We start from the raw sequence: 18,600 nt of genomic DNA, 5'->3' as shown, positions 1-18,600 counted from the left end.
CACAGACTTAACAAGGATTATTGAATTGTTCTATTACACTGGTCTGGTAGCTGTATTTCTACATTCATTGTTTTGCCCACTTTCTTTGTGAGCGTGTTACTGTAACCACAGTGATTTTAGATTTTGATATTTTGATATAGGGAAGAGGGGTGTATATAGCTATATTTCCATCCAAAGTTGCGAATTTTGTCACGAACCGCTGAGGAAGAAAGCAGACTGGATCCAAGATGCAGTAAACAAGGCTTTATTTTATAAAAGGATAATCCAAAAACGTGGTCCAGGCAGGCAAGGGTCAATATCCAAAAGAGCAGATGACAACATAACAAACAGACTAGGTACAGGAGAAACTCGGGAAACAAACGTGGTGTGACGTAGAACATTGATACACACAGAACAAGAGACAAACAGGGCATTAAATACATGAATGACAAAGGGAAAACGAGAGACAGCTGGTGATTACAAACAACAGACACCTGGGTGCGATTACACAGACAGAATTGTGGGGAATGGAGTTCTAGTGCATGACACCGGGGGAAAGAAGGACATCTAGTGGACACCCGGGGAAACACAACCAGACACCGTGACAAATTTAACTTATTCGCAAAATTGGAATATTGCATAAAACATTTGTGAATAAAGCAAATTTTCCATGTGTTCAAGAGAACAAAATAGTCACTCTCTGGGAAGTTGCTGTCACTGTGGCTCTTTTTTTGTACAGTACATCATAAAATTTGGCTACACATCATAAACGTGTCTCAGAACTCAATAAAAGGTTATCTCTCGTTCGGATGTCTGGTGCTTGGGAACGCAATCGCGTGAGAGACTTTTGAGAGGGAATTAAAAGCAAACCAACGTTTGAGATCCTGTACGATGTGATTGGTCCGTTGGTTTGTCCAGTTATCCAATCACATCCTCTGTTGAGGCAAAGTCATGTTAGTTTTCTGCTGCAGTACCAAACTTTTCCACTAGTCAACATTACTGCCCATAAGGGCGCCTCCATTTCCAGAATCAGTCACCAAATATGTAAACTATTGTAAGCTTTCAAATGATATATAGTTTGTCAAGATTAGTTTAGGTTTAGTATAGGATATTACTGTTTTAAATATGTAATGACTGTGGGCCAATATAAGTGGTTAATGAATTTATCACTCGAAAAAAATAAAATAACACTTTAAGCATGAAATGCAACCATTTAAGACATTTATTCTTATATACAGTGGAACCTTTTTGGCATAAACTGAGTCGAGAACGTTAGAGTTCATATAGAACCCCCATAAACCTTTTTTTCCCCTAAGATTGTACAGCAATAACCTAAACAAATAAGTGACATGCAAAAACTACAGTATAAGAGCCCACTGAAGTACATTAACGTAGCCAGGCCGTACGGGCCTGAAAGTGTCACCAATCCTGCAGTGTTTGAGCTGAAAAAGGTGGAACGGTAGAGTTGAGCTCAGAGACTTACAGCCAACTGGGCCACTGAAACCAGGTCGCCCCCACGTGAGAACAACTTCTGTTAAAAAAGGCCTTCTCCTCCTGGAAGGGAAAGACTAATTATACATCCTTCCAAAGTCACACAAGTCTATCACTCTCTCTCTCTCTCTCTCTCTCTCTCTCTCTCTCTCTCTCTCTCTCTCTCTCTCTCTCTCTCTCTCTCTCTCTCTCTCTCTCTCTCTCTCTCTCTCCTTCTTTCTATCTGTCTCTCGCGCGCTCAGAGATGTGGACCGTGAGGCAGAGCGAATACGCTGACATTGACACAGTTAAGACGCCATTTCAGGCTCCTCATGTGAGGAAAGATGGCCTCCGGGTCTGCTGGATCTATTGCCGTGTTTGAGATAGCTGGCCATGAGAACTGATGGTCCGACCGTGTCCAACCTTTTTTACTGGTTCTGAATAAGCATTTATTGATTTTTTTGGGGGGCAGCCAGTTTGTCTGCGGTTCTAATAAACATACGAATAGTGGGAGTGACTTTTGCACAATATTCCAAGTCTTCTGAAGCCATATGTTTGTGAGGATGTGATTTAAGTAATTTACCCTCTGATGTACACAGTAAAAATAAATGAAAAAAATACACTAGGAACCTGGAGTTTTACATATTGAACTTAAATTTACAGTAAAAAAAATATATATATTTAATTATGGGAATATTAATTACCAAATTGTGTTAATTATTGACTTAAATTTACACTAAAATGTATATTTCATTAACGGAAGTATTGTTAATAACAATATTTCAAAAATCAGTTTTTATTTATATATTTATTTAAATACTTGTAAATTTTACCGTATATTTATTTCATTAACTACCATAATGTTACTATGACTTTAATATCTACCTATAATATACCTTTAAAATAATATATTTCCTAACTATGTATTTATTAAGTTAGTATTTGGTCATTTTTTTTATTAACATTCATTTAATAGCATAATATATATATTAAAAAAAACATAATGTACATAACTGATAATGATGTCACTTCACAGTTTTTCAGTGTAAATTATAAAATTTCTTTATTTTTCACTCCCAAAACTGTTAATCTGTAAAATTACATGGAATGTCCAAGTTGATATATAAGTTTTTCACTGTACACAGTAAATTAACTTACCATACCATTTTTACAGTAATTTACCGTAAAAAATTGCTGTATATAATTTTTGTCATTCACACATGTGCTTATTCACGCTTTGCACATTGCAACCGGTTAAAACCAGAATCTACGTCAAACCTGGTGCATCTTCACACATCAAGATTGAATATGGGTTGCACTTTATTTTACAGTACATGTACGTGCACTTACGTGTTCTTACCTAAGAAAGTAAGGTAACTACATGGGTTAAGGTTAGGTTTAGGGTTTGTATTACTATTGCCCAGTTATTACAATTACAATAAGTACATATGTACATGGGAAACAGAACTGAAAAATAAAGTGCTACCGAATATGTGCAAAATTTAATAAGGAACCTGCAACCTTTTAATCACCAACTTTGATGTTTACCCACTAGGCAACACTATCCCAAACTTACAAAGTCCTTCTGGAGTGAAAAAGTTAAGGCCCATATTACCGCACACGCTCCGAAAACTGCATTAGTGAAGAAACACCATTAACTTCAGCGACCAGAATCTCGGATTGCAACTGTGTCGAAAATCCATGAGGCGGTTGGGTCTCGAGTCAGAAACCGTGTCCTTAGGGCCAAAGAGCAAAAACATTAATAGAATTTGAATCCCATTAGGCTAGTGTAGGGATGGGGTGTGTTGCTCCAACGCTATATTGTGGAGAAACATTGATTAATGGCTTGTGTTTGTTGCTGTGGAGCTCACAGGCCTGAGGTCTAGAAAACCTGTGAGACTAAACCTCCACTGTTCATTATAACACAAAGCGCAATTAAAGTTGTGTGTGTGTGTGTATATGTGTGTGCGAGTTCCAAGAGGCAAGAACCATCGCGAATGGGAAAACAACAGAAACAATAGCATAAATGGGGCCAATTGACTAAACCTCTTGGGGGGCCGGTGTGTTTGGATCTTTAAACTGAATGAAATGCTAAACAAGCTTTTATTTCAAAGCCGAACCACATTTGGACAGTTTTTTTTTTCTTTCTGGAGAGTAGTGAAATTATCTTGGACTTGTGTGTTTTTCACAGAGCGCTGGCGGACATATTGAGACAGCAGGGGTCCGTTCCGGTATACGAGCACGAAAACGCCATTGCAATAGACACCTCGCCCAAAGAGAACACGCCTGTACGGACGTCCAAGAACCACTACACACCCGTGCACAACAAAATCAACCATGGTAGGTGCTGGCAGTTCTGCCTTCTTTTTACTCACTAACAAAACTGTACTATGGTATTACCGTGCTATTTTGAAGGTCAACATTAAAGGGGCGTTTTACATGTATTGACTTTTTTGGAACTTTCCAAAAGTTTGAAATAAGTCGCAACGGTAATGTGGTAAATTTTAAAGCTTAAGGGCCCTATTTTAAGGATCTTAACTCATTAGGTCGTGTCCGAATCCACTTTTGCTAGTTTAACGACGGGACAAATGGTCGGCGCTCCCGGCGCATGGTCTAAAAGGGTGGTCCCTATTCTCTTAACGAGTAATGGGTGTGTTTTGGGCTTAACGTGCAATAGACCAATCAGAGTGTCATCTCCAATTTCCATTTAAAACCAGTTGCGCTCGCGCTATGGCGGATTCGCTATTTTTAATGGCGGAACTAGCAAGCGGAAAGACTGAACGCTTCTGAAGAGACATGATCGCTTTGAACAGATTTAATTATTACTATCTTGTTGTGTAAAATAAAAGTATGTGTTATAACATTTTTATAAATATTATAAAATATAAATATACTTGGTTGTTTCAGCGGCAGTATGAGACGTTTTCTTATGAGATAAGGTTATGTTGTCACATTTTAGACCAAATAATCCCATTTTTTCTCTCCAAGTTGTGCAGCCCTATATTGTAAATAAATAATTTGAAATAAAATAAAAACTCAAATAAAACATTTAGTAAAACATATTAAATATTTGATTTGTTTTTCTGGCTGTCAGTGGACCATTAACCGACATCTGAGAACCATGAACATGCAAATGTGTTGTTAAATTATTGAAATGTGAATTTAAAGTGTAAAACATTTTATGTCAAAGGGCTAACAAAGAAAGTTTGGGAGTCTTTGGCACTTGCAACACCAGGGTCATGGGTTCGATTCGCAGGGAATGCATGATCTGATAAAACATATAACTACTTCAATGCAATGTTAGTCGCTTTGGATAAAACTGTCCCCTAAAATACATAAATGCATAAATGTTCTATATGTCTGTGCATCTGTGTGTGGGTGTTGTACATATGCTCAGGAGTTTATTTGCGGCGATATGTTTGAGGGAACATCTGCTGTGACATCCCTCTCCCACAGCACTTCTTGAGCGTGTTTTCTGATTCATATTTAAAAGCTCAGCATCACGCCGTTTGCCGCCACGCCGTACAAGCTAATATCAGAAATCAAATCTGAATGAATTCCCCATTCACACAGAGCGCAGCAGTCAAGCAGCCATCGAAACACGCTCCTGATGCTCTTTTACTGACTCCGGATCAGTGTTAGCATTAATGCAGATGTACTGTCTCGTTTGTGTTTGAGCTAATCAGTGCTTCGGCTTGTTGTACATCAATATTCAAAGCGCTACTGAATAAACTAAATGCAGCTGTGTTTGAATGAGGTCAGCGGTTGGGATTAGCTCTGAATGTTACTGTTTGTCTGAGGGAGATGCTAGTTTACAGTTTACTCACTCACTGCTTCATTCAGGAGGATACAAACCTATACAATGACATTTTTAAAGTTTGTCCCATCATTTCATATTAAGTACAGTAAAAAGGCAGCAATACATGACTGATAATCAAACCCTTTGATGAATTTGATATGCTGTGCTGCACCAGACTGAATGTGGGTCATTCCTACGTTGAGGCATATTTTCATGTCCCAGTCATGTTTTATGCTATGTTAGAATATGTAGAATATGATGGATACTGAATTGGTAAAACGCAAGCACAATATCTGTATACTCTATGTATTCCCATGAAAACATGTATTAAAACATTGTGTGTGTGTGTGTGTTAGGGTGACCGTACTTTAGTATTCAGAAAAGTGGAAGGGGGTGTGGTTTGGGGAGGCGTAGTTTGGGAGGTGTGGTTAAGGGGCGGGGGCGTGGTTTGGGGAGGTGTGGTTAAGGGTTGGGGCGTGGTTTTTGGGGAGGTGTGGTTAAGGGTAGGGGCGTGGTTTGAGGAGGCGTGGTTAAGGCTAGGGGCGTGGTTTGGGGAGGTGTGGTTAAGGGGCGGTTAAGGGGTGGGGCGTGGTTAAGGGTAGGGGGTGGTTTGGGGAGGCGTGATTAAGGGTTGGGGCGTGGTTTTTGGGGAGGCGTGATTAAGGGTTGGGGTGTGGTTTGGGGAGGTGTGGTTAAGGGGTGGGGTGTGGTTTGGGGAGGTGTGGTTAAGGGGCGGTTAAGGGGTGGGGCGTGGTTAAGGGTAGGGGGTGGTTTCAGTGTCAGTGGTTCATCAAGTCGTAACAGGGTGAAAGGCACTTCTGCCTCCGCTTTGCGGCCCTTTATCTGCTATAACCGCACTATGCAAGTTTGCCAGATTGGGTTGCGTTTCTGTAGTACGAATGAAACATATGAAAACTACAAATTTGACTTGCTTTACGTCAAGTGTTACAAGTCATTATTTTGTTTTTCTTCGTTTCTGATGTCGCAATACATTATACTTTCATGAAATCATGCTACATACTCTACCTTGTCTGTGGACATTGTTCATTCCGAAGCCGGTGCTGGATAAACGGCGAGCGTGCGTGCGACAGTATGGCTGCGGTGGGCTAAATTATTTACGACAGCGGTAATGGACAATTCCACTTCCAACCTGTAGGGCGACCAAAGAGGAAGAAGTTCTTTAGTGTTGCTCTAACGTATAAGAACAACAGGAATATTAGGCTGCTGTCACTTTAAGAGCTGCACGGATCCAACTTACACATGCATCTAATCTCACGTTTACGTTCACTTAAGACATAACCGACTATGTTTACGATGATACTCGACAAGACGACATTTTGACATTATTTTGTGTGAATATGTTCGTTCAAGCTCAAGAAGACGTTGAAAGAGTGTTCGCAAGCTGTGAGACGCGGCGCACTTTGGATGTGTGTTGCTGCGCACACAAAACCTATCACAGCGCACAAGCTCAAAACTGAGAGACCCGGGTACTTTTGTGTGTTTGTGCGCTTGATTATTTAAATTGGAAAGCTTTAAACTGCGCAAAATGATCGACTTCCGTGAAGATGCATCACTGGCCCGATCGATATATATACACACTACATTTTTGAAGGTAAGATCTTATGGATTTATGATTGAACCACTCGTTTCTAAATCTTCCCAGTCAACTGACATTTGTTATGACACTCGCTTCACACATTTACAATGCTCATGATAACTGTCGTATCAGTAAATCCACTTCACCAGCTGATTACTCTTCGACAGCGATGCCATAGAAATACACAGAGCTACCGTTAAAAACAGAAGTTCAAAGACCAGATTCTCAAGATGGCTACTCGCTTGTTTCTCTGGCGCATACAATCTGTACAACACACAAGCGCGCGACTGCATGAGAGGAACACTGCTGCGCTTGATCTTCTCCCGTCCCCTGAGATCTGGCGACAAAGTGCTCTTGGGATCTATAAAATGTCCGATGTGATTGATTAAATGCCTTCAAATTGGGCACAAAGTTCATAAAAAGCCTTCAAACCCAAAGAAATTTGAATGTTTGTTCACCTGATTAATTGGCTGAAAGAAATCCAATCTCTTTTGCCTCCCTTATTGATTCCCCACGCTGAGATTTTCTTTCATTTCTCTGGCCGTCCATCTCTCCGTTCGCCCGACCTCCGCGACCTCCATTCCTCCCGTCACTCTGCTCTGTCCGTTAGCGCTTTGCCATTATAATGCATAATGTAATTGATGCATTCAATTTAATTAGACACTTTAATGGATTCATGAATGAATTACACCGACATTCGTTCCAATATTAAAACCGTATTTACACATTTTCAAACAAACCAAAAGCAATTGCAATTATATTGCATGCGTATATATTGTTCAACTAGGAGAAAATAGTATTAGCAATGCCGAGTTTGTACATTTTCTGAGTTTAAATAGCTTTTAAATGGTGGCAAGACGTGCGATATTAGATGTCTTTTCTCTTTTTTGAGCGTCGCATGACACAGTCTGAGACCTTTTATTCAGTGATTTATAGCGTATAATTATGCCTGTTGTGAACGCATTACACGCTTATTTAAAACGGTGTTTTGGGGCTGACTTGATTCCAGGAATCACTGAATGAAATTTCATTTATGGTTGCAGTTGTTCCAACCAATGTTAAATTAGCTGACAGGATTATTATAGTCGCACTCCATTTTCACTGGTTGATATTTGGACTTGTTCATGGCTCTTATCATGGAAAATGGAAAGTGGGGTGAGTTGTGCCAGTTTCTACTCAAAGTGACTTTATAGTGAGGCCATGACAGTAATGCCTTCAACTTAAGGATGTACATATATTTCAGGATGTGATGCATCCCTGAGAACAATAACTTTGGATCTGAAATAAATTGTTTCAGAAATATAGCTTTTGGGGAAAAAAGTGGTCTCGTGGCACCCTGGTGCGGGGTAAGTTGTGCCTTTGGGGGAATACGTTGGGGGTAAATTGTGCCAGTGATTTCTGAAGTAAAACAGAACATTTTAATGTTATGAACTGTAATGCTATATAAAAGCAAGACATATTCAATACAAAATGACTAATTTAAGGTTTATTTAGATATTGTCACCCTATTAAACTGTTAGAATACCATAGCATGCGTTTTTCCTATATGGTAAATTGCATAGGGATTTTGTATTGAACACAACTCTGGATCACAGTGTCACAGAGACAAGAGGGCGGGCTTATTTTACTCAGACGACCAATCAGTCTCTCAGGACCATTGTGAAGCTATCAAGCCACGCCCTAGCAACCATAGCCTGCTAAAGCACTAAACCATGTGTGAAATGTTTTCAAACGTGTCTATACTTGTTCAGACACTACAATCCAAAAACCTTAATCATAGAAATTTTACTTTGAAAGTAAAAAAACAAAAGTTTTTTTTAGCTAAAATGTGCTTACCTCTCATGCCATGTGTCTCTCTTCTTTGGAGGATGAGTAAAATTGATTGCTTTTCAAAATTATGTGGTCACATGACCATTTTTTTCTATGGTTTTCCAGAAACAAGGGGTGGAACTACTTCCCCCCTGGCACAAATCACCCCACTCTCCCCTAGTGTGTTTCACTTTTTGAATTTGATGTTTTGTTGCTGTCACAACTCAACATTTAGAAATCAGTATGCAGAGGTTAGCCAATCACAATAGAGGTCATTAGAAGTCTTAAAGGTACAGTAGCAAAAAAAACGCCTATGTAATTTTAACAACCACAGGGGTGGTGATAGTCATGAAATACTAAATTATGATTCTTGTTAGTGCTGGTATTATAATTGGAAACCAGATCAGAAAATTAAATAGCAACATTTGTCCTTGCTTCAGGCTATTGTAACCAGGATATGAGGATTTGATGCACATCAGAAGCCAAGATGAAGCAAGATCTATCAGATGAAACGCTTTAGCATGCATGTTGCCTCAGTTTTACTCGGTCTGATGAGAAAAAGTGGTTCAATGAGGTCTTGTTTTAATAAAAGACAATCATTAAATATTAACTTTCATCATGCAGCAATGTACCAAAATCCCAGTGATGGACAGATCGGCCTCTGTGAGGAAAACATGAAGAGAGAGAGACGGAGTAATGAAGATGGCAAATGGTCGCATCTGCCATTCTCATTATGGTTTCCTTAATGCAATCTGATCTCTGTGTGTTCTCGACACCCGTGTCTTTGATTTCATGTAGAAAAGGACACTGGGTATTTTAATTGTTACTTGAGGCATTGGCCTGTGATTCCTTATATCTGATTGAAAAATCTGCTTGAACCAAAGTCAAAAGATCTGGGATTTACAAAACTTTACAATAAGGTTTCATTTGCTAACATTAGTCAACTACATTAGTTAACGTGAACAATGCTTCTACAGTATCAATTAATCTTAAAGATAATTTAATTTACCAATACATTTTTAAGTGCCCCTATTATGCTATTTTAAAGGTTCACATTTTTGTTCTGGAGGTCTCCTACAATAGGTTTACATGCATCAAACGTCACATTAATTTTCTCATAATATAGCCCATATTGCACATCACCGAATTTCTTAAAGAGTCTGAAAACTGTTTGTTTGAAACAGTCTCTCTAAATCCCTCCTTTCAGATGGTTCAGTCTGTTGTGATTGGTCTACTCTGATCTGATTGGTCAGATGGTTCAGTCTGTTGTGATTGGTCTACTCTACTCTGATTGGTCAGATGGTTCAGTCTGTTGTGATTGGTCTACTCTACTCTGATTGGTCAGATGGTTCAGTCTGTTGTGATTGGTCTACTCTGCTCTGATTGGTCAGATGACCAAGTCAGTTGTGATTGGTCTACTCTGCTCTGATTGGTCAGATGGCTCAGTCTGTTGTGATTGGTCTACTCTACTCTGATTGGTCAGATGGTTCAGTCTGTTGTGATTGGTCTACTCTGCTCTGATTGGTCAGATGACCAAGTCAGTTGTGATTGGTCTACTCTGCTCTGATTGGTCAGATGGCTCAGTCTGTTGTGATTGGTCTACTCTGCTCTGATTGGTCAGATGACCAAGTCAGTTGTGATTGGTCTACTCTGCTCTGATTGGTCAGATGGCTCAGTCTGTTGTGATTGGTCTACTCTGCTCTTATTGGTCAGATGGCTCAGTCTGTTGTGATTGGTCTACTCTACTCTGATTGGTCAGATGGCTCAGTCTGTTGTGATTGGTCTACTCTTCTCTGATTGATCAGATGGCCCAATCTGTTTTGATTGGTCTACTCTGCTCTGATTGGTCAGATGGCTCTGTCTGTTGTGATTGGTCTACTCTACTCTGATTGGTCAGATGGTTCAGTCTGTTGTGATTGGTCTACTCTACTCTGATTGGTCAGATGGCTCAGTCTGTTGTGATTGGTCTACTCTGCTCTGATTGGTCAGATGGCCCAGTCTGTTGTGATTGGTCTACTCTGCTCTGATTGGTCAGATGGCTCTGTCTGTTGTGATTGGTCTACTCAGCTCTGATTGGTCAGATGGCTCAGTCTGTTGTGGTTGGTCTACTCTTCTCTGATTGGTCAGACGAACCAGTCTTTTTTGATTGGTAAGTATATTCGAAAAAGCATAATACGGGCACTTTAAAATCAAAAGTTGTATCTGTTACCATTAGTTAATGCACTCTGAACTAACATGTACACATTTTTATTAAGTAACATTGGTTAATAAATGCTGCGATAATAATTTGCTCATTGCTACTTCATAATAGTCAATGCATTTAAGTCGACATGAAATCAAAATTGACCCTATTTACTTTCTTAGCGCATATTACTAGTCTTGTGGTGAACAACGGTCTGGAATGGCGTTCCTTTTCTGATGACGTCAGTTTGACGGCTTGGGTTGAAAACGCCTAACCACTCCCCTCACGCGGACTTTAACTAATATTAGCAAATGAGACCTAGGAGTGAAATTTTACAGAGTTTTCAATATGCTTGTCTGATTGTAAACCTATATATATATATATATAATAAAAAAAACTTCTGGTAGGGATATTTTTTCTGGAGAGAAAAAAAATGGCCATTATTGAAATACTGAAACTAATGAGCTGATGTTTCGTAAAGCATATGGCTATCTTTTTTTACAAAGCTTTGCATGGTTTTTGTGTGCCAGAAATAACACAAAAAGGGAATATAGGGCTCAAAATGAGAGACCGCCTGAAAGTTTTCTCTCTCTCTCGATTGCTGTTAGTATTGACCGTAATCTCTGTTCCACCTCAGAACCCTGAACTTCAGCGCTATAAACTTCACAGAGAAATATCTCAACACAATTACACAGCACACACAGCAAAAACTCCAGTGTTCACAGAAAACACTCCAGTGTTAAATTAACACTCCTGGGAGTGTATATGAGTCCACACTCAAGAGTGTAAAGTGTTGAAATATGAGTGTTAAATGAACACTCAAGAGTGTTAAAGTTAATGAGATAATTAAGTTATTAATTGAGTTATGATTGAGTATTAGTGATGAACACATGATGATAACAAGCAGAATCACTGAAGGAGAAAATCACAAATTGTAAGCCACCATTATGGAGATCAGTGTTTGCTTTAGTTGGGCTCTTGACCCTTATATTATTTACTTTAAATTTCGTTTGCCTGCTGTTATTAATTTATAACAGACAGATGAATAAAGAAAAAAAGTGATTTGTTGGTTATGTTATGAAAATCATAATTTGAACTTGATCACTAAACCCTTTTATCTGATTTAGATTTAAGTTGTTTATTACAGCATAACGGTGATTCTACATAAATATACCCAGAATTTTTGATAAATAAATACGGAATTATTTGTTTTAATTATTGTTAATTATTAATTTTTTTTTTAAACTTTATTTTAGGCACACACAGACATGAAGATTCAGACTATGCATCTCAACAATGGTGATGAGCAAAATATTCAATTAGGAAAAGGAAATTACTTAAAAGACAATTCAGATCATAATTTGTTAATTCCGCAATGCATGATGGGAGCATTAATGAGTTGATTGGTGGCAGCCACTGCAACATGCTTTATTATTGTCACCATTGTTGAGATTCACAGGCTGATTATTGATGTCTGTGTTTCTAAATAAAGTGATTTAAAAGTCTCTTGATCAGAACAATGTTTGTTAAATATTTTGGATTATGTTAAAAATACTGAAAATCACATGCTTTAGAATCAGAGAGCTGCTGTATTAATAAGTTACACCAAACTATCTAAATATGTTTTGTTTATTTCAGATCACAATATGATTATGTCAAAACATAATCGACACCATCAGATCACTTTTTCTCTTTGTCCATCTGACTGTTATTAATCAGTAACAGCAGACAAGGAAAATTTTAAGTAAAAAATAAAAGGGTCAAGAGCCCAACTAAAGCAAACACTGATCTCCATAATGGTGGCTTACAATTTGAGATTTTCTCCTTCAGTGATTCTGCTTGTTATCATCAGGTGTTCATCACTAATGCTCAATCATCACTCAATTATGAACTTAATTATCTCATTAACTTTAACACTCTCGAGTGTTCATTTAACACTCATATTTTAACACTTTACACTCTTGAGTGTGGACTCATATACACTCCCAGGAGTGTTAATTTAACACTGGAGTTTTTGCTGTGCACAATTGATTTATGGAGCAATAACGTGTGCATCTCTCTTCAGGTTTTCCTTTGAACTGAGAAAAAAAAAACATAATGAGTGACTTTCCAGTTATGAAAAGTACTTTTCACTAGCATTGAGAAGTCTGATAAATATTAACCCTGTCATCCCTGACATATGTAATAGTCAGATTTTTATTTTATTAACATTTTTAGTACGGTTTATTGAACCTTTAGACAAAATATTTGCATACATGTTTTTTTTTTGTTTTTTTGTGTATTATTCTTTTATAGCTCATTTAGTATGATATAGTGAGAATATGTAGCTCATACCTGAGGAGGATACATATCTCTATATAATATTCTATCTGCATCAATTTGCATATTTTTGCGATATTTATTTGAACAAAAAGCATGATGAAATTCTGATAGCTTCATATTCTGATAGCTTGATAGCATTTATAACAGATAATAGACAATACTTACTGTACATAAAATGCATAGAAATATCCGTCGTTACTATATATCTGGCTGTATTATGTCTTAGTACGATAATATTTAAATGTTTAGTTTATGATCAAAACTCTGTTTCAAAACATATAATGTAATACAATGATATGATTGCGAGATGAACAAATAAACCTTCCTCAAAAGCCTTACCATCATATTTGATACTCATTTCTGAACATGATTTTTCAAAAAAAAAAAAAGATTGATTGGATATTTAAATAAACTTCAGTCCAGTGTTCATCTTGAAATATTATTATCAATATAACAGTTATTCTTACAGCAAAAACACACGTGAACCACGAGCTGAAGGTGGACATTTTTACAATTATGCTAAAAGGTATTTTACTTGTTAATCAATCAGACGGAAGGCATGTAGTAGATTGTGTGCAACAGGTTTTGATCATGTTGATCATTTAGAGGCCAGAGAAATGTGCGTATCAAATATGATACAGTGGGCTTTATAGTTCTAAACACTTCAGCTGTAAAAAAAGATTGAAAAATGATCTATATTAGAGGACTTGCCTTGCCTTCGCTGTCTGTAGAGCTGAGCAATGACACAGATAAAGCTCTCAACTCTCCCATCTCGTGACCTCGGGTCAGTGTCCTGGTCAGAGACGTCAATAACTGTGCAATTAGATGGAGGATTCACCTGACACTGGAAGACGGTGAAGATTCCCATCACAGCCAGTGTCCTCTAACCCCGCGGGGCTGAATACGAGCTGAGAGAGTGTGTGTGCGTGTGTGTATTAGTGTCGAGTCCCTGTGCAGAACCTCTGCACCGCTACACACACACACACCCCATTAATACTTAATGCAGCACCTTGTCTTGACCTCTGTCTCAGGACACCGTTCACCGGTCACCGGCTGAGACCACTATCTGCCACACATCAAGGCCTTCATGATGAATGTGCACACTGGACTGAAGTTAGCTTGATTATTCTACAATTTCCATACAATTATCCATCTTTTTATATTATTATTATTATAAATGTTTTTTTAAATCATCATTGTATTGTATTGTATTGCATTGCATGCGTTAAAGAGGTGGTATAATGCCCTTTTCACAAGATGTAAAATAAGTTTCTGATGTCCCCAGAGTGTGTGTGTGAAGTTTTAGCCAAAAATACCCCACAGATATATATTTATGTAGCATGTTAAAATCGTCACTTTTTGAGGGTGAGCAAAAACGCACCGTTTTTGTGTGTATCCCTTTAAATGCAAATGAGCTGCTGCTCCCGGCACAGGGGGCGGAGCTTCAACAGCTTGTGTGTTCAAGAGCACACTGAAAATTTCAAAAACATTTAGCCTTTTATGTTCAAACCGGAGTCAGACGATGATGGAGAGACTCAAGAAGAAGTGACAACACATCAGCAATATAAATTCATCAACTAACCATGTCCTGTTGCTTCTACGTGTTGTTATCTTATTTATTGATTAGCATATTCTGTCTTGATAATCTATAAATCGTGTTCCTGGAGGCGGGGTTTATGTAAATTTTAGGGTTGGTGATGTCACTAACCCAGGAAGAATGTTGTGTAGTAGTCCTTACCAGCCATTTGTTGTAGGATTTCTTTAAATGCAAATATCTTCCTTTGCTTTGATCTTTGAGGGTTGTAACTTTACAGATGTTGTTTATGCTCGAACAGCAACATTACACACTAACTAAAGTTAGAAAAGTGAAATCATACTCAACCACCCCTTTAAAACTACAGAGCTTTGATCATAAAACTTTAAATATCATCTTACTAAGATATATTATTGGCAGATACAGAGTGACGACTGATATTTATATACACTTTATGTAAGTATTTGCTAAAGATCTCTTTGATTTACATTAAAAGCATCAGAATTTCATCTTATTTATGGTCATGTAATATCAGCATCTGCACTATATTTCATATGTTTGCTCAGTTTGCGTCTCTGAATAAAATTGAGGTGTTTTTTCCCTTGAGAATTTTTTATTTTTTATTTTTATTGAACCATTTTTTTTCATGCACTGGTCAATTGAGATATTTGTATCTATTTTGCTTGTATAACATGTCTTCTTTCAGATTAGTAGAAAGAAAAAAAATCCAAAATACACATTGAAGCGTTTAATTTATTGCGTCTTATCGATTTGCATCTGTAGATTTTTAAACACAATACATATCTTTAAAGTTTTTTTTTTTCTCCACTCCAGCAGCAATTTCAGAAAACATGATACAAAACAATCTTAACGTCCTGTGATTGACCAACTTGAGAATTCATGGTGATATCTATTAGTAAATAGTGTTTAAGTTTGTTGATTTTTACCCTTTTCACCATGTTGTTGTCTAAACCCTGAATAAAGGTATTCTTCAGTCGAACAGACGTCAGCATTGATGATTCATGGTTTTAATAAAACACAAGCTTTTTCAGGGACATGCCGTGATTGTTTCTAACTGCTGTGCTTTATTTGTGTCTGTTTTGCAGGGCATTATGGGAAAGAAAACTTCCGCAGCGGTCAAGACATGCACAACTTCATCTCGTCTGGCTTCGTGACGCTCGGCAGGAGTCACCTGAAAGGTAAACACAGATCTCGGTTTGATGAGTGACACCTTGTTAACAGAATACGTTAAGCTCGAGCATCATTTGAGCTCAGGTTTGCATTTTGGATCAAATGCAGTGAAATTACGACACTTTTTTAAGTGTCCAAATACTTTTTAAATGCATCTGTATCTGCACTGCATCCTCCTGATAACAGTGTTATTTTAGTATTAGTTATACACTACTGGAAGATGTATTAATATTTAATATATATAGAATTAGCTTTTATTTATGTATATTATAATATATAGTTTCAGGTTTAGTCTGCTTAAAAAAAATTGTATGTGCGTTTGTTACTTCTATTTTTTACAGCATTCCTATTTAGCTTGATTTTTTTTTATTTTTTTTTAGCAATTTTAGTAGGCCTACTTCAACAAGTGGTATTTTAGTATCGTTGAGATACCATCATATTTTTTATTTTGTATATTTTCAATTCTAATTTTCCATTTTTAGTAATTTTGTGGTGTATTTTTTACATTTTAACTATTTTCCCCCTTTTTTAAGTCTAATGTATATGGTTTTTATGAATTTAAATAAAAGTTTTAGTTATTTTAGTACATCACTATTAAACTTAAAATGATAAGCTGAAATAAAACTTTGTTTTTCAGTGAATGTTTCTAGGGCTGTGAAACGATTAATCGCGATTAATCGCATCCAAAATAAAAGTTTGTGTTTACATAATATATGTGTGTGTACTGTGTATAATTATTTTGTATATATAAATACACACACGTGCATGTATATATTTGAGAAAAAATTGTATATATAAAATATTTATTTTTCTATATAATATAAATTATATAAAAATATGTATGCAGTATATAAATGCGAATATTTCTCAAATATATACATGCACGTGTGTGTATTTATATATACAAAATATTTATACACAGTACACACACATTTATTATGTAAACACAAACTTTTATTTTGGATTCGATTAATCGTTTATCAGCCCTAGAGGTTGCCAAGGGTCATTTCAAAAATAATTTTTAACGTTTTGGTTTTAAGTTTTTTTTTTAAAGATATTAATTCAAACTAATATTTAGACTATTAGCTTTATTGGAGGTATCAAATAAATTTTTTCAAAAGTTTTAGATTCTGTTTACACTAACGACACTCTCAAAGTCATTTAAAAACAATTGTTTTTGCTTAAATACATGTTATTTATATTAATAATACGGATCTTCCTTTTCAATTACTCAACTCCAAAAAAAAAAAAAAGTACACGACCGAAGAAAAGCCCCCAAACCTCTAGTTGATTTTCATGTGTGGAGTGCGTGTCCTATGGGGAGATTGAGCTGTTGACAGTGCAATAATGCCGTTTCCTAAAGCTAATGTGGGACAGAAAACATCTGCCAAGCGTCTGCGCTCCTCATTGTCTCTCCTGAGTGAATCACCGCGGCCCACATAATCACACCATTGTTACCACTACAACAACATAATCGATCGGCTTACACACACACAGTAACATTTACATTAATAGCCGTCAGAGAAACATCCGTGACATCAGCGTTCTCACCTATGACATCACTCGTCACACGGAATGATTGCTGTTATTATTTTGACACGAAATCACCGCTTTGGTTTCCTTGGCGAATGAAGAATGTCAGTTGGTTGAATCATCTATTGATTGAGCTAATTGTGCGTCACTAGGCAGATTTTTTGGCCGTGTGATTCAGACGTGACTGTAAAAGAGGATCAAGTTAATACCCCTACGCTTCCTCAAGGTGAAGTTTAATAAGTTTCTTAAGTTTTTTTTTTTTTTTTTTGCTTATTCAACTTCTCTCAGAAGCCCCTGCGGTTCATGCAAATTGGCCTTAATCTTCACCCTGTTTAATTCCACCTGATTGAATTTGTGTGTAGATTCTCTCCGGAGGCGAAGGAGTGAAGCTGCTCCTCAAACTCACGACTCGCTTCAGCTCGGCCTGATAGACTCAGCGTCTGACTTTACTTTCCTAACGCACGGAAACGTTAATTGTGCACTCATTCAAATATTGCATTGAATATATTCATTAAATTTTTTTGAAGAATCTTTTAGCAGTGTTATTTTATTTGTATGCTTTAGAGTCATTCATAATATTTTGAATTTGCTTTTATTTTAATACTTTTGGTTTGCATTTTATTTATAGTTGAAGTTTCAGTATTTGTGTTACTTTATTAGTTTTTATTTTAACATTTTTGTTTAGCTTTATTTTTTAGCCACTTATTGTATAGGTACCTGAAACAACTTGACTTTTTTGATGGATATTTTGATCATTTATGTTAACTGGTCACCAAATATCTATTTAGACAAAAGTAAATGGGTATATGAATAAATGTATCACTACATCTTGTTGATGAAAGTATTATTTTAGTATTATTTATACACTATTATAGTATTTATTAATATTTAGAATTAGCTTCTTTTTTTTTTTTTACATTTTCATGTATTTGTCACTAATATTTTTATTTTTTTATTTTAGTTTTAGTAATTTTTGTACTCAAGCTTAAACTAATTTAAGTTAGTTGCCAATAAATATTTCTAATTTTTGCTTCAATTTAGGATATAGGATTTAGTTTTTTTTAATCTAATATTAATTTTTGCTAACACTTTATAATAGGGTTCCATTAGCTAGCATTAGTTGTAGCATAACTAACAATTAGCAAAACATTTGTCACAGTTGTTATCAATCGTTGTTAATGTTA

General features: G+C 36.7%; 1 protein-coding gene across 2 annotated transcripts in view; it reads left to right on the top strand.

Annotated features, from left to right (window-relative positions):
• Positions 1-18,600, top strand: part of LOC306995338 (shisa family member 6) — a 106,322-nt gene that overhangs the window by 11,871 nt on the left and 75,851 nt on the right. For both annotated transcript variants that reach the window (XM_079606882.1, XM_079606881.1), the window contains exons 3-4: positions 3,641-3,789; positions 15,799-15,891. In XM_079606882.1, the coding sequence (XP_079463008.1) occupies positions 3,641-3,789; positions 15,799-15,891 (242 nt within the window). The remainder of the gene's footprint in view (positions 1-3,640; positions 3,790-15,798; positions 15,892-18,600) is intronic.

Source organism: Phoxinus phoxinus, assembly GCF_949152265.1.
Source record: "Phoxinus phoxinus genome assembly, chromosome: 1".
Taxonomy (NCBI): domain Eukaryota; kingdom Metazoa; phylum Chordata; class Actinopteri; order Cypriniformes; family Leuciscidae; genus Phoxinus; species Phoxinus phoxinus.
The sequence above is the reverse complement of the archived record's forward strand: the minus strand, read 5'-3'. Positions and strand labels throughout refer to the sequence as shown.